Here is a 15,226-nt window from a genome sequence, read left to right as displayed (position 1 = left end):
AACCAATGCCATACACTCACATGAAACCCTTCTCTTATTATTATAGTAATCAATCAAAAATGTCAAATTTGTTAATATCATAATTGATCAAGCAAGTAATTTGTCTGAATTTTTATCTAGGTATATTTAATTAATGCTTATATCATCCCAAACGCTTGTCAGCTAAATTATTCTTCCATTGGAAGTTATTGATGGTTTCGGACAAACCTACAACATCACATCCTAGATGTCTTTTCACATCTAAAGCTAATGTCTTTCACGTTATAAATATTGAGTGGTACTGTTAACTGATCTCGATGTCCACATGATCGTATTGATACCAGTTGCTATACGGTCTATACCGAGAATTTGTTGCTTACAATTATATTTTGTCGTGTTATTGTTTTCTGTTTGACAAAACAAATGAACTCTCTACTTAAAATATGAGAAATCTGTTACTATTTCGAGATGTTCAAGACTTAAAGAGCAAAACGTAATAATATATCAAACATACCTATACATTCAAAATTTTATTCAAATTAATAATCAAAAAAAATTGATAAAAACTTTAAGAATTATTTACAATGTCTAGTTAAATTCAATTAGCTGATTTTGATTTAAATAAAATTTGTCATACGACTCGATCCATATGCATAGAGAGATTTCGTTAATTTTAGTCTCTCTATGCAGAGTGATCCCAGTCGTACGTCAAATTTAAATTAAATCACAATCACTTTGCACGATGACAAAAAACACATTTTTTCATGTCATTTCTGTGCATAATTAAGTAACATAAAAGGTTAGATATAGAAAAAAAATTGTTTGACACTATTTGAGGACATGAAAATTTATTATTATTTTAAAATTATTTATATGTTTATTGTAGCAATTGAGCCTCTGTTTAATACTATCAACCTAAATACAGATGTGATGGTATACGTACCGGCACCCTACTGCCAGATTTGCGGTAATTTGACACGCTCAGTCATATTTTGCCATCTACATTCTGACATGTCTCGACCGTATTTCGTCACCTCTAATCTGACACCTCCCCCTACCGCATTTCGTCACCCCTAACCTGACACCACGCAACGACCGTATTTCGTCAAACCCAATCTGTCACGCACCGACCGTATTTCGCCACCCCTAACTTGACTCGACGACCCTATTTCGTCACGCCCATTTTGACACACAACGACCGCATTTCGTTACCCATATACTTGCTTTAAATGTATTAGACGTCCAATATTGCTGTATTATCTATCTAAAAAGTAAAAAGATAATGTAAATTAAGTTCAAATACAAAACCACTTTTAATTATTTTTCAAAAAAATAACCTGAATATACGCTATGTTTGGTATTATATAGGTCCAGTTCAAAACGTGATGCTACTATTCTGACATGCGGAAATCAAATCATTAAGGTTTCTTCGCAGCGACCGTATTTCGTCACCGCTAACGATGGTTGCGTGCTGGTGGTCAGTGGTCGCTCGAAGTCCGTAATGATTACTTTTCATTTATTTTTACAATACACGGCCAGTTCAGTCCCTACGCATCCCGTCCTAAATAAGGGTGTTGCACTCCATTCATCTCCCATGTGAACGAGTTGGTTCACAACACGTAATACGTCGTTCGCTGTAGTATTTGTGCTTCTTCCGTATGCCCAAATTCCTCTATTTTGGCCTTCAATACTTTCTTCGAGGCAACTCGCAAAAATTATTACATTATCATAATCAGTGAAGATGTATAAAAGATTTTTAGATAACGTTTTTGCTATCTTTTTTGCAACTTCTCCGATCTGACGTGAACGGCCAGACACATCAGTTCCAAATTCCAATGTCCATTTGTAATCGGCTTCTGAGCCAATCCAATAATATCCACTATTCCGATTCAATATATATCGGACAGTAATGACGTCGTAGGTTTTTTCACTTAAATGATAGTCGATTTCTTTTAACACTCCGCCCAGCTCGGTTTGTTGTATTTCCTTCATCCCATAGCAATTGCTGCTTAATTCATCTACCGTGACGTTAGCATTTAGAATCTCATACCACTCGCCACTGAGTCGTTGCCAGTCCACCAACATTTTTTTCTCTGGAAGTCGACATTGCAACTGACTACTAACAAGAGACACAGAAATTGAGATCAGCAGGGTAATATATACTGACTTCATTTTGAAAGCTGTTGTAAAGCCTCGTTTCGAAAGCTATCACCGTCGTACATTAAGCCTAACGTGCAATTTTGTTTGCACATGTGTTGATGAAAAATTGATCAATACCGGATTCCACTCAAGAAGGAGAGATGTCATATTGATTTATTATTTATCCGTAATATATGACATAAATAAATACCATAGTTATAATTATAGGAGGCCATAACCATATATATAATATGTATTCTTATTCTTCAACATCGTAAATTAAAATTTCATGCACTGTGTGCACTTCCGTCTAGAAATAATTTTTTAAAATCCACTACGTATAGATTGATATTGAATCCTGTTCCGGCACATGCCGAGATTATATCTTTCCCCATTTCCCAAACAAATACATGTTCTGATAAAAGACGTACACGTTTATATAAATTGTATTAGCTGAATAGGAATTGGACAGGAGTGTAAGTCAATCTTCGATTTTATCAACATTCAAATTTAGTCCACAAAGGTCCATTCGTATAAGATGCATTTAAATTAATGTGTTATTCAAATTAACAAGAGAAAAAATGTTTTAAATATTTCACACATCCATGTAGTTGTTACCATCTAACGCCGGACACCCTGACATGTATAAAGGTACTTCAGCCCACTCATTTCCCATCTTTTCGATGACGGTCGTTATTTTGATCAAATCTGTTGCAGATGGACTTGGTGTTCTAGTCAACACCCATAGGAAATGTTTTCCTGAAATTGAAAACAAATTTTTTTACAAAGAAAAGTTCATTTACACTAAACTTTATTTCGAATAATATTATTAATTTCAAAGTGCGTAAACGATCACTTGATTTATCGTTTTGAGATATTATAAAATGAAGAAGGCAGGATACAATAATTGTTACCTTTAAATCCGCATTGTGGTACAATGATGTAAGATTTATAATCTGAGTAATAACTTTGTGGAAATTTATAGTAGATATTTGCTGTAAAAAAAGAAAAGGGAGGTTTTTGAAAAATAAGTTTGAAATTTTTGAAATTACAAATAACATGAATAACTGAGCAATAAGCTTTTAAGGATAGGAGAAACGAGCTATGATGGGACAGCAAACGTCTCTATTTCCCATGGGACACACACCAAAAATGGGACAATTTCATATAGGATTATGTTTTATGCGTCAACAAAATTAACATTATGTCCTTTCCGGCGCGATTTTGACATGATGGTAAGGTAACGTGGTAACACCATAGTTCGTATATATACTATAGACAATCAGAGAGTCAGAATCGTCATTCGCCATCGGGCCGAAGAAAGGGGGTTTATTGAACTTTTTATAGACCTCTGTACATCAGATTCGCATGTTACATAAAAATTGAGGAAATGGTGTAGTAATTACCCCGATTAATTGAATTATTATGAACAGTCGATGAGTAGGACATTGGTAATTTGCTGAATAAGCAGAGTGAGTCAGAAATAGAACAAGAGTGCCTGAATGATACTGATTGTCATAGTTAGACAATACTTCTGAATTTGAAAGTTAACAAATTCAATGGATTTTGTTGTTTTGCAGGCACTAAACCTAAATTTTCATAAATTTAATAGTTTTTATAGAACTGTATTCCAATGGTAATCCCATAGGATGGGATGGGAAAGTAATATTGTCCCATGGACAAGCCTGATAATTTGTCTATGTGAAGAATAATACCTTCCAGGGGAAGACAAATAGGAATAACTTATTCTGTTTCAAAAAAAACTAAACTAGCAATCTGCCAACAATGATGTATATCAGACTGTATTTTCCCTCGTAGATATTTAAAGTCCACAACACAATATGATTTGAATATATCTATGCTCTACCGTCAGAATCCATGCTTTTATCTTCCAGATGATGCTGTTTCCTAGCATTTTTCATATCATAAATGAATGACTGGTCTTAATAAAACGAATAATGATTTTTTAGATTAGTAACGAATCCTTGTTATCGGGAGTTTAATTTTTCACATTTGAGAAAATCCAAATGAGAATAAAAACTGAACGATAAAAGTAACGAATATAAGGCGCTTTCTGTAAAAAGAAGCTGCTACTGGGTAAAAATTCGATTTACACAGTCAATTTATTATACGATCACTTTCACGAAGCGCAATTTATGAAAACAAACATCTTACCTTCATCACGATACCGGATGTATCGATTCAGTCCCTCACGATGAAATTTAAACTCAACAGTATGTTGTTTTGCATTTCTGTTTGTTTCCAACAAAAAGTAAAACAATTTACGCGGCAATTATTTTACCTCTTAAATATTATTTGATAATAAATAATCTTTTTAGACCATTTTTGAAACATTAGCAACATCCACTCACCCCACGTCCACAACGAAGTCGTATACCCCGCCAAAATCCGTTTTTCGAAAATTCTTTGCGCCAAAACACGATACTGCTTCATCAAGAATGTCGCCAACGTTTAGTATTTGATACCAATTATCCTTCGGAACCTTTAGAGAAAACGAAAGAAAATATTTTGTAGTCTATTTACAAGACATTGGCTTGGCGCCTTATCGTCGGAAATCCCACAATAGTTGCAAATAAATACCAATTTCTACATAGCTCCTATAAGTTGTACTATTCTTTTACATTCAACTTTCTTCGGCAAACTTTAAGGCTTTGCGAATCTTATTCGAATTGTATGTGTCATCATATGATATGCCATCATTTTATTACATTGTTTCATGAAACTCATTACATAAAAAAAAAACAATACACATTTTATAATAGTGCGTTTTTCATCTTACATTTGAGGTGATTGTTATGTTGTAAAAATTTGTAATTTAGTTAGACACTGGTTTTCATGTGTGTTTTTCACTGAGTTCTTTTTATACGTTTGCTCATAGAAAAGTCCCAACAAAAGAATTGCAATTCACTATAATTGCACGGTAATATATATATATATATGTATTGTAGATTCATATTTTTGAAAGAGATGTCAGTAGATAGCGATTGGCACGAGGCTCAAATTTCTATACGAAGAGGAGAGTTGGAATTGGAAATTTCCAATTGGAAAGTCTGGAGAAAAATATACAGCGTATAAATTTTGTTGACGAGTATAAATCTCTACACCAGCTGTATAGACTCTTGGGTACATTATTCTCTTTATAAATATATATCATCATCACCGTCATCTATAATATCACCATCATTCTTGTCACCGGCATTTTAAGCTCATTTTCTATATGTTTATATTATATATAAATCTTACCTTCTCCCAATCGAAATCCTTTTCTGATTGTGGAAGTTTACATGAAGCCGTTTTGGCCAAAGAAGCTTCTGTAGTGACAATCATCGAGTATACATAAAATATGACAAACAGCATTATGTGAATAAATGTCTGACTGCGCGAATCAAAATTAAATAAATACGTCTCACAACTGAATGATCATGCTTGCCAGTAGTAGTCCCTCAGTTTACTCTAACCTGCTATCAGTTCGGGCTTTGTAAAATGGAATTGATAAGACGAGAAGGAAACTGTTGTACCTAAGCACGTATAGAAACGTCTGCTCGCATTGGAGACTTTAAACAACGGTTAAGATGACTGCAGTAAAAACGCATTACTGAGTGGAAGTTTATTGTGTTTAGACTTAGTGTCTAACTTAACGATTACACTCGGCTATAGTTGCAGTCAAAAGTCGGCTAATTTGATTACCAACATTTTTATATCTATGATGACCAACATCGCTACATACGTGAGGGGGATAATCATTTTCTGTATTATAATTTTTAATCATGTACACTTCAATGAAATCAGAATCACTCTAGCTAAATATTTATAGTTTATGTTTTTCAAAATCTTGTATTTTGTATTAAATAGTTCTCAGCATTTTTGACACATTTATGCATATTTTACACATAATTTTATCCTTTGTTTATTTATAAACACATCCGATATCAATAGTCATGTACATTCGTGTCGAATGCGAATATTTAGAATAAAAGCATATTGGCTAGTTGGCCACTTAAGTTAGCTCTGATAAATAAATGAATTATATTTGAAATTTCTGTCCTAACAAATTATACTTATACTGGCTTGCTTCATGATAATGTGTTTTCTAGATGGACGGTTTGCTTACTTCAAAGTCCCAAAACGGAAGAAGACATGAAATTGATTCTGAGGAACGTTACAATACAAAATACCTAGAAATATTGTGCAAATAAAATCTATGTTCACGGGCAAGAATACTCACCCACATAAAGTGGTCACTCGTTCATCTCACCTATTTACTCTGAATATTTGAAGATTGACAAGCTATGGTTAATACTGATACTTAAAATTTCTACGTCAAAAATATTTTTTTAAATCCCTACTCAGATTATTTTGTGTTGACTGGATGTATACGTTACACAGTGAGGAAGTCTGAAGCAAAGGATTTGAGGAGATCAATATTTGAAATGTGAAACTTCATTCATCAATCTTATACGTGTAAGAATAAATAACTGCTTGGAAGAAACATGAGAACATTATGAGATTTTTGTTAGTTTGGAGGTAGGGTAAGCTTGTACGATATAGTACATATATATATGTGTGTTTTAGATTGTAAACTAGCACAGATTATCGTATTAAATATGTACATTTCGTGATATGTATACATTAGTGTGAAATGATTAGCGCAAGGTGATCACTTTGCACTCATGCATAAGGCAAATAGAATGCGTTTTCTGAGGTATTTAATTATAAACTTTAGGCTATTGCAGAATAATAATATTTGATTAGTTGTTACTTATCGATCTTTAGATCGGTAAGTATGTTGATAGGTATTTGTCTGTTTGTCTGTTAGATGCACGCAATATCTCACGAAGGCGTGGTTGAATCTGCTCCAAATTTTGCATGTGCATTCATCATATCTCGGACCAGAAGCCTATTGATTTTGGATGATTATTGGATTGGAATTATGCGGTATAATTAGCGAGTTAATAATTAATTAGTGATGAGACACGCGGTGTCACTATAGAGTCATGGATCGAAACCGCAGTTTCGATCGATAAGTCTTCGGTCTCCGACCGATATTCTCGTTTATATATTGTAACTTGATTTGACTTTTCTCTAAATAATATTGGGTTCCAGACACTCGCTAATGTTTGGTATGCCTATTTACGTAATTAATTTATGTTGATTTTTAGTATTCCTTCTCCTTCAGTGAAATTTGAGTGTAAATTAAAGTGTATACAAAACTGCACTCACGATACTTGTACAATGTTTGCATTCAGCATCAGATAAAGTAAGCTTTTCATATTTATCCGAGAAGTAAAAGTCTTGATCAATTACCGTTGCTTGTCTAGGCCTGGAATGAAAGCTGATAGGTATCAAAAAACAGGTTGCCTCATTTTCGAAAACTATGCATATCTCATAGCTCTGAAAAACAAGATCTGGTTTGCTGATCATCATGACATTTCAAGAACGGGTTCGCCGAGCACGCACGAACCCTTTGAATCCTACCATTGACCGTACCCACCATTGATTGTGTCATTGATTGTGACCCTGGGAAGCCAGGGGATATTATAAGCTTCTTGTTCATAATTTATAATTGTCCACATCGGTCCACAATCTAAATAATCTACGCAGGGTAACAGGGCGTTGCCAAGCGTATTTATTGCGCTTGGGAAGATGCCTCAAGATACCTATTTATATCATAACGACTTATAGGTTTTTCTAGTTAAATTATATATATTAATAGGTGAATTACAATGATAAATATTTCGATATTTCTTCTGCTTACTTTGTCTATTATTGAGGTGAGAACAAAACAATGTAGATTACCCGAACCTGTGAATGACTTCGATTGGGACAAGGTAATGTTTCTAAAGCGCTATAAATACACAAAAAAATTATATATATTTTAAATTGATGCTTTTTTTCAGATATCAGGGGTTTGGTATCAAATTTTGAATGCTGGCGACGTTTTAGACCGCGTTGTCCCCTGCTTTATAGCGAGTGAATTTGAATCAACAAAATCTGGTGGAAAATTCCGTTTTTTCGCGATACGAGAAAAGTAAGATATTTGCATGTTTTTTTTTTCAAAATTACTATTTCAAACATCGACACATGATATGTATTTATAATTGCTTAATGGCTCTTGGTAAGGTTATAAAAGATAAATCTACCTAAAAAAAATAGTGAATTAAACATAAATATAACCGTGTTTATCGTGAAATCTTATACATTTTAGTGAGAGTACAAAATATTATGAAATGCCATTTCACTACTTTCATCGTGGATTAAATACATATTTTCGAAATCGAACCGAAGGTGAGTTTAATTTACTTTGGTGTATACTAAAGCACACAAACAACGGCGGAGTTTGAACGAAAACGAACCTTAATCGCTCAACAAGAGAAAAATGCTTAAATATATGAACACGAAGGCAAAAACGAAATATTTTACTCACAATTTTCCCTAACACTATATCCTGGACGAAGCTGAAACTGTGGACCACCGTGACGTACTCGGACTTTGCTAGCTTTACCAGGCCCTGTGACAATGATGATTCATGTGTCTTGTGCAAGCGTGAATTAAAATGGCGAAAGATTCCACTAACAACTGTAGTATTAAATTATTAACAGTACTTCACCTTTTACAATATGCATCGGATACCTATACAGTGCACCGTTATCGAGAAACTTCCGACTTTCACGTCGCAAGACTTTGCAGAATCAAAACGCAAAACAGCGTCACGATTGGCATATTAATTGCCGTATTCCCACGAAAAAAACATATTACAGTGAATTTTGGATGAAATATCAGATCTCATAAGATTCATATAACATTTTGGAATAAATGAGAGTAATAGCCTTCCGGCGACAGCAACAATTGATTACTAAAAATTTCAATGCAGTTGGTCCAGTAGTTAAAGAGAAAATCGATTTTTTTTCCAATAATTAGAAGAAAAATTCTGACAACATATTAACAAAACGATCCAAAGGTCCAATTTGTGTTCAATAATTCGGTGACGGCGTTGTGACATTTGCACTCACGTACATTTTTATCCATGTAAATTTCCAGATACGTCCATTTGTATCCATTTGCATACACCCACGGGTGCAGTCTATATGCAGGTCCTAAAATCTATGGGTTGAAATGTATGGATGCAAAGGTCCGTGGATGCAAAGTTAGTGGGTGCAAAAATCCATGGGTGAAAATGTCTTTGGTGCAAATATCCGTGGGTGCAAGTGTCCATGAATGCAATCTGTAACTTGGTGCTAAAATCTGCAAGAGCATATGTACGTACGAGTGCAATTGTACATGAGAAGGGAACCAATAATGTACCAATTGTTGTTCATAACGTTTCTTCTTAGTAATCTCGTTTGTATTGAATCTAACAAAGTGTTGCTTTTTCAAAGTCATATCAACCAGTCATATTTCATTCGATTCAGACAAGGTTTTCTTGCGTGAAATGGACATAGACTTGGAAAATCACCACTTACAAAACTCTCAAGAAGCCAAGAAAGGTCGGTACCGTAAATATACTGTAATGCAGGGGTCGGCAACCTTTTGGCACTCGCGGGCCAAAATTGAAGGCTGCAATTACTGGCGGGCCGGACATATTTTGGCGATGACGCACAACCTGAACTCAAAGCTGGTACACATACTATGTTGAAGATTGTGCGCCACGTTTACTTCAGGAGCAGCCATATTTTTTAAGAAAGTTATAAACCGAATGGGTTGTTTATTAATCACATTTTTACACAGATCAGAAATTGAAATTTTAGATTGTAAATAGCGAGCTCTGTGGCGACTCGTGAACTCAAGTCGCCGTACAGGCAAACAAATTAGAAAGGATATTTAATGTGACACTTGTTGTTGCATTACGCTTGATAGCTTTTCGACGTCAGGTGACACACTGGATGAAGCCAATATCAGAACATTTTCTAAATGGGCATCACTAATACTAGTTCTCCGCCTGTTCTTTGTAATGTTCATTTTTGAAAATAATTGTTCGCACGCATATGTGCTTCCAAACATCGATGTGAATTTTTTCGCATGGTTTATCAAATTCGGATAGATATTTCCCTCGAGAAGATACTTTTTATAAAAATCAACCAGTGACACATCTCTCGAATAAAAAATGGATTTAATTTCCTCATTGCATTGCATCTCAAGAAGCTCCATTTGAATATTTTCTGCAACTGTTTCTACGTTGACATCAAACGGAGTACTAAACAGCCTGAATTCGTTTTCAAGAGAACGAAAGTCAGCAAAGCGGGAGGGAAAATCGCTTCGTAACTCCCGTATTACAGAAACAAACTCAAAGTTGCTTGTGGGGTTTCTTTCTTTAAGTGTGTTGAAGTGAGCGTAATTTGCTTTTTCCAGTTGGCTCTCCCAGAGGCATAACTTCCTTTCGAATGCGAGTATATGTCTCCACATCTGATGTACGAGATGATTTTTCCCCTGGAGCTGCAAATTCAGTTTGTTTAGATGGGACGTTAAATCAACTAGAAATGCCAGTTCAGAGAGCCATTTTGGATCGCGAAATTCAGGAAAATTCTTATTTTTGCTTTCAAGGAATGACGCTATTTCATTCCTCAGTATATACACTCTCTCTAGCATTGTACCCCGACTAAGCCAGCAAACGTCGCAGAAGTAAAGTAAATCGCCGTATTCGTTTTCTGCATCTGAAAGCAACTGACGAAACTGGCGATGGTTCAAGCCTTGAGATAACACAATGTTGACAGCTTTCACTACTGTATCCATGACACCCTTCAAACTCAAAGCTTTGGCGCACAGGGCTTCTTGGTGAATCAGACAGTGTATTTTGACGATGTCGTTGTCAATTCCGAGGTCACTCATGTGTTTTTGAAGTAGAGATGAGACGCCTCGATTCTTACCTGTCATTGCCGGGGCTCCATCGGTGGTTATTGATACCATCTTTGATAGATCAAGGTCCATGTCTCCAATGCATAGCAGCAATGCGCTCAGAATGTCAGCACCTGTTGTAGTTCCCTTCATGGGAACTAGTTGGACAAACTCCTCAACAACGTCAAAAGCTTCATTTACTCCATAGGTTCTCAAAGTGCTCCGTACGGAGCCCCAGGGCTCCGCGAGAGAAACCTAGGGGCTCCGTGAGCTATCCGATTACTTTTTAAAATAATGACTAGTTTTGTAACTGTTCAAAGAAACAATAACAGCTTTGATAAAATTTGACAACATTATAGCCTCGAAATATGGCAAAGAGGCGGAATCGAAAAATGACATTATTTATAAGCTGGAGCGCAGCCAGGATTCTCAAGAGGTGGGGATTTGAATCGGAAATTTCCGCGCAACATTCTTTGCGATTATAAAAAACGGATAACAAGATTTCTGTTGCGTAAAATATTCAATGTATGGCCGATGCGAGCATTTAAAGTGTCTCGTCGTAATAATTCAATTGTACTCATAGTTACTCAAGTTTCATTCGAGATTACTATTAGGATTACTAAAATGAAGGAATACTATTCTAAAATAACATAAAATACGTGATAAACTGCCACCTATGAATAAATTGGAGTCGTATTTTTGCGATCTTGGAATTTGTCAAACTTGATTTGTTCTTTTGCACTCGAGATTATTATTAAGCAAGATATCGCCGTTAAAAAAATCACAAGATCTGGGCAAAATACGACTTCCGAAAATGTCAAAAGGGAAAAGATTCGACCCCTAGTTTATTAATATGTTTGTCAAGTGTCAAATTTGCAGCTTTAGTAAGAGTATATATAATTTATCTTTGAAATTTTGATTTATTTATGACTTGCATTAACCCCATTAAAAAAAGGTTTAGCCTTTAAATTAAGTTAAGTACTTTTAACTTACTCAGGAATATTTATCGGAAAGCTACAATTTTAACATTTCTTTTGGGGCTCCGCGAATAATGGTCAACCTTTTCAGGGGCTCCGCAACACCTAAAGTTTGAGAACCCCTGAATTTTACTCCACGCACGAAAACTGAAAGCTGAGCGGTGTCTGCCGCATCTGTACTCTCGTCAATTGCAATTGAGAAGAATTGTAAGTTATTTATGATATCCCTTTGACGACGCTTCACATCCCTTGACATTTCTTCTATTCGCCGAGTCACGGTTCTAGCAGAAAGGCTGATATTTGAGAATAACTTTTCCTTATCAGGACATACAATACCAACGACGGTCATCAAGCATTCTTTCACAAATTCACCATCTACAAAGGGCTTCATGTGTTCTGCAATTAATTTAGCCACCTCGTAACTAGCAACAATATTTTGTTCGGTTTCGTTGTGTTGTTTGTGGAAGAAAGAACTTTGCTTTTCTAAACTGTCTTTTAACTGTTTAATCTTGTCCTTCCTCCTTTGGCTATCTAGTTCTGAAAATTTGGGATGCTTTGTCACATAGTGGCGTCTAATGTTACATTCCTTATTGACAGCTATAGATGCGTAGCAAATCAAGCAGGTAGGTTTGCCCAAGTGTTCTACAAAGAAATACTTTGTCGTCCACGTGCTATTGAACCCTCTTCCCTCGGCATCAACTTTCCTGCGCTTTGTTGCCATTCGCCTAATTATAAGTATATTGCTGGCTCAATAAACCTGTTCACTAAATTACTAGGTTATATTAAAATTTAGTCCACTTCACAATAAATTCTGTTACATAAACAAAACAGCTATGCTCAAATATCCTCTTCTAAGCGAGATATTTTATCACCAATTCCCCAAGAATCATATGAGGCAACTTACCGGTATCGGGATATTGTCACAGCTTTTCCAGGTCCTGTGACAATGATCTATTCTTCATAATTCAGTTTTAATGTGAATTGAAATACCAAGTGATCTGAGTCACCTCTATATTTCCAGATCAAGTACCACAGCCTACCATTACCCATAAAATCATTTCCATAAATCATCTGCGTTAACTTACCATTCCGATTACGGTACAAGGACTGTCATGCTTTTCCAGGCCCCGTGGCGATTACACATTCATTTTATTAAATTTTAACATGAATTTGAAATGCGAACTGATCCGAGTCATTTCTGTATCACCAGTTCAGGCCCCACAGTCTAACGTTCCCCATAAAAACTTTCGCCCACTTTCGCTAATCACGAGATACACTGACGTTCGCTGAGCACGGAATCGGCAGATAACGAGATACACCGACGTTCGCTGAGCACGAAATCGGCAGATACGCGTTCGCGGAAACGCCACAAGGCGGCAAATTTTGGAGACGAGTCGTAGCACACAAAAAACGAATCCCATAGAGCTCACAGAAATAATTGAAATGAATAAAATACCGTTTAATTAATGAAGACCACATAATAACAAAACGATCCATAGCTCCGTGTCTAATAATCTGCTCCTCGAGGGTAGATTATTAAATTAAATGGTGAAAATTCACCTTTTTGCAAAATTCACAAATTCGTCGTTTTGTCTCTAAATTTTGGTGAAGCGTCGCGGGCCGGATTGCGTTACTTCGCGGGCCGGATCCGGCCCGCGGGCCGTAGGTTGCCGACCCCTGCTGTAATGAATAAAGCAATTAAACTAACAGTAAATATAGATACGTTCCATTTTATTTATGTGTTTTCAAAAAAAAATTAAATTACCTATTTTAAAAATTAATTAATTGATTCAATAGTCTTGCTGCACATTAACACAAATATATTTTGGTAACGTTTCGTCTGATCTCGGTCAGGTCAGACTTCCTCAGAAATACATAGTTGAAGTATGTATATCTGTGTTAGTGTGCAGTAAGACTATTGAATCACTTAGGATAGTTATCTCCACTTCTGCTACAGTAACCTTGCATTATATGCATATACGGATTCACCGACGTGAAAGCATAGAAGACGGTAGTTAGTCTTGTAGAAACCCAGTGGATAAAAATTAATTAATTTGATTTTTATTGGAACGTCCTTATAGTTGGAATTATTCCAGCATATTTGGTTGATCTTGCCTAATTTATTTCGATGTAATTCCGAAGACTTTTTAATGCAATTCCTGCCAACATTTCCCATTTAGATTAATTTGTACCTCCAACTAAAAGTATTGCCCGCTTGATGTGTAAGGCAAACAAACATCTTTTTCCGTTGTTTACATCGACAATAATTATTTTAGTTTGATTTTTACAGAAGTTGATTCTCATTACGAACACCCGGAAAGATACTACTCTGATTACAGTTCTTTCATTATTATACCACTATGTGGAGAAGTAGGTGAGGGACTCATTTTATTGGTGACATTGAAATTGTAAGAGCATTCATATCATAGAATCCCATATTAAACTCTTTTTAATAGAATTCCCATGTATCACGATTACTCAGAAATTAAAACAAACGGTTTCCGTAAAAATTATAGTCACACTATCGCATTGGTGATTCTGTTATAAAGCTGGACATTTGTCTTTATATTTCCATTTTCTTTGCAATTAATTTGTTTTTGATGTTCTTTTATTCTTCATTGACAGATGACCATTACATATTTATATTTTCACCTGATCCACATCCCTCGGCTGAAACCATTCTGAAGATAACGAATTTCATAAAAGAAATGGGCGAACAGTGGGCGGGTGTTTCTTTGTATCTGTCCGGATGCACTCGCATGAAAAAATTTCCAAGTCTGTACTAGATATGGAACTTAGTTCTTAATTTGAGAGATGCGATATTTATACACGAGTGTTTTAATATTACATGACGATATTTCAAATTATAGAGTTAATATATATATCAGACTTTTAAAATTATTCACATATAGGCAGGCGCCCGTTAGCTTCTAAACACCGAGGTACCCCTGAAACATCTGTGTGCATGGTATAATATATCATATTTCTTACATATTGCAAGTGATTGTGTAACGTGGTTTAGGTTTTTATAATGAGTGTTGCAAAATGCATTACTTTGGATTTCGGAATATACGTGTACAGTTGAATACCCTCACTGTTTGAGATTATCTTACTTTCCCAACAGCTGTAATATTAGGTGAAATGTGATACGCCAGCTGACAATATGAGCTATACATAAAGCACATATATGTTCTACATATATAGTCGCCTTCAAGTATGATTTTATATCCTGGCAAATTTGTTCTTATATAAATGACAGAAACATGTCGAGAGTTTTCTAA

At 35.4% G+C, this 15,226-nt stretch overlaps 3 protein-coding genes across 4 annotated transcripts; 1 reads left to right on the top strand and 2 right to left on the bottom strand.

Annotated features, from left to right (window-relative positions):
* Nucleotides 1–1,491: 1,491 nt before the first annotated feature.
* Nucleotides 1,492–2,151, bottom strand: LOC144432039 (uncharacterized). The gene has a single exon (XM_078120052.1). It carries the CDS (start codon nt 2,149–2,151, stop codon nt 1,492–1,494), a length of 660 nt encoding a protein of 219 aa, XP_077976178.1.
* A 277-nt stretch (nt 2,152–2,428) lies between these two features.
* Nucleotides 2,429–5,585, bottom strand: LOC120335948 (uncharacterized). Of its 2 annotated transcripts, XM_078110220.1 has the most exons (6): nt 5,383–5,585; nt 4,491–4,621; nt 4,294–4,370; nt 3,986–4,060; nt 3,033–3,113; nt 2,429–2,877 (listed from the first exon to the last, which is right to left on the bottom strand). In XM_078110220.1, the coding sequence occupies exons 1-6, from the start codon at nt 5,494–5,496 to the stop codon at nt 2,714–2,716; spliced, it is 642 nt and encodes a 213-aa protein (XP_077966346.1). In that variant the 5' UTR covers nt 5,497–5,585; the 3' UTR covers nt 2,429–2,713. The 2 variants fall into 2 exon arrangements, with proteins under 2 accessions (XP_077966346.1, XP_077966347.1); XM_078110221.1 differs by lacking the exon at nt 3,986–4,060.
* A 2,245-nt stretch (nt 5,586–7,830) lies between these two features.
* Nucleotides 7,831–14,753, top strand: LOC120335397 (uncharacterized). The gene is made up of 6 exons (XM_078109800.1): nt 7,831–7,967; nt 8,037–8,167; nt 8,345–8,424; nt 9,549–9,623; nt 14,236–14,319; nt 14,571–14,753. The coding sequence occupies exons 1-6, from the start codon at nt 7,863–7,865 to the stop codon at nt 14,729–14,731; spliced, it is 636 nt and encodes a 211-aa protein (XP_077965926.1). The 5' UTR covers nt 7,831–7,862; the 3' UTR covers nt 14,732–14,753.
* The last annotated feature ends 473 nt before the right edge of the window (nt 14,754–15,226 follow it).

This window comes from Styela clava, chromosome 2 (assembly GCF_964204865.1).
Source record: "Styela clava chromosome 2, kaStyClav1.hap1.2, whole genome shotgun sequence".
NCBI classification, from domain to species: Eukaryota; Metazoa; Chordata; class Ascidiacea; order Stolidobranchia; family Styelidae; genus Styela; species Styela clava.
The sequence above is the reverse complement of the archived record's forward strand: the minus strand, read 5'-3'. Positions and strand labels throughout refer to the sequence as shown.

Bases quoted from the DNA above. Each gene is read 5' to 3' on its own strand.
- LOC144432039 (XM_078120052.1), bottom strand. From the start codon at position 2,151: ATGAAGTCAGTATATATTACCCTGCTGATCTCAATTTCTGTGTCTCTT.
- LOC120335948 (XM_078110220.1), bottom strand. From the start codon at position 5,496: ATGCTGTTTGTCATATTTTATGTATACTCGATGATTGTCACTACAGAA. The intron at 4,622-5,382 runs GTAAGATTTATA...TTTTCTCTAAAG, and splicing joins AGGATTTCGATTGGGAGAAG to GTTCCGAAGGATAATTGGTA. The intron at 4,061-4,293 runs GTAAGATGTTTG...CGTTTTATTAAG, and splicing joins CATCCGGTATCGTGATGAAG to ACCAGTCATTCATTTATGAT.
- LOC120335397 (XM_078109800.1), top strand. From the start codon at position 7,863: ATGATAAATATTTCGATATTTCTTCTGCTTACTTTGTCTATTATTGAG. The intron at 7,968-8,036 runs GTAATGTTTCTA...GCTTTTTTTCAG, and splicing joins ATGACTTCGATTGGGACAAG to ATATCAGGGGTTTGGTATCA. The intron at 14,320-14,570 runs GTGAGGGACTCA...CTTCATTGACAG, and splicing joins ACCACTATGTGGAGAAGTAG to ATGACCATTACATATTTATA.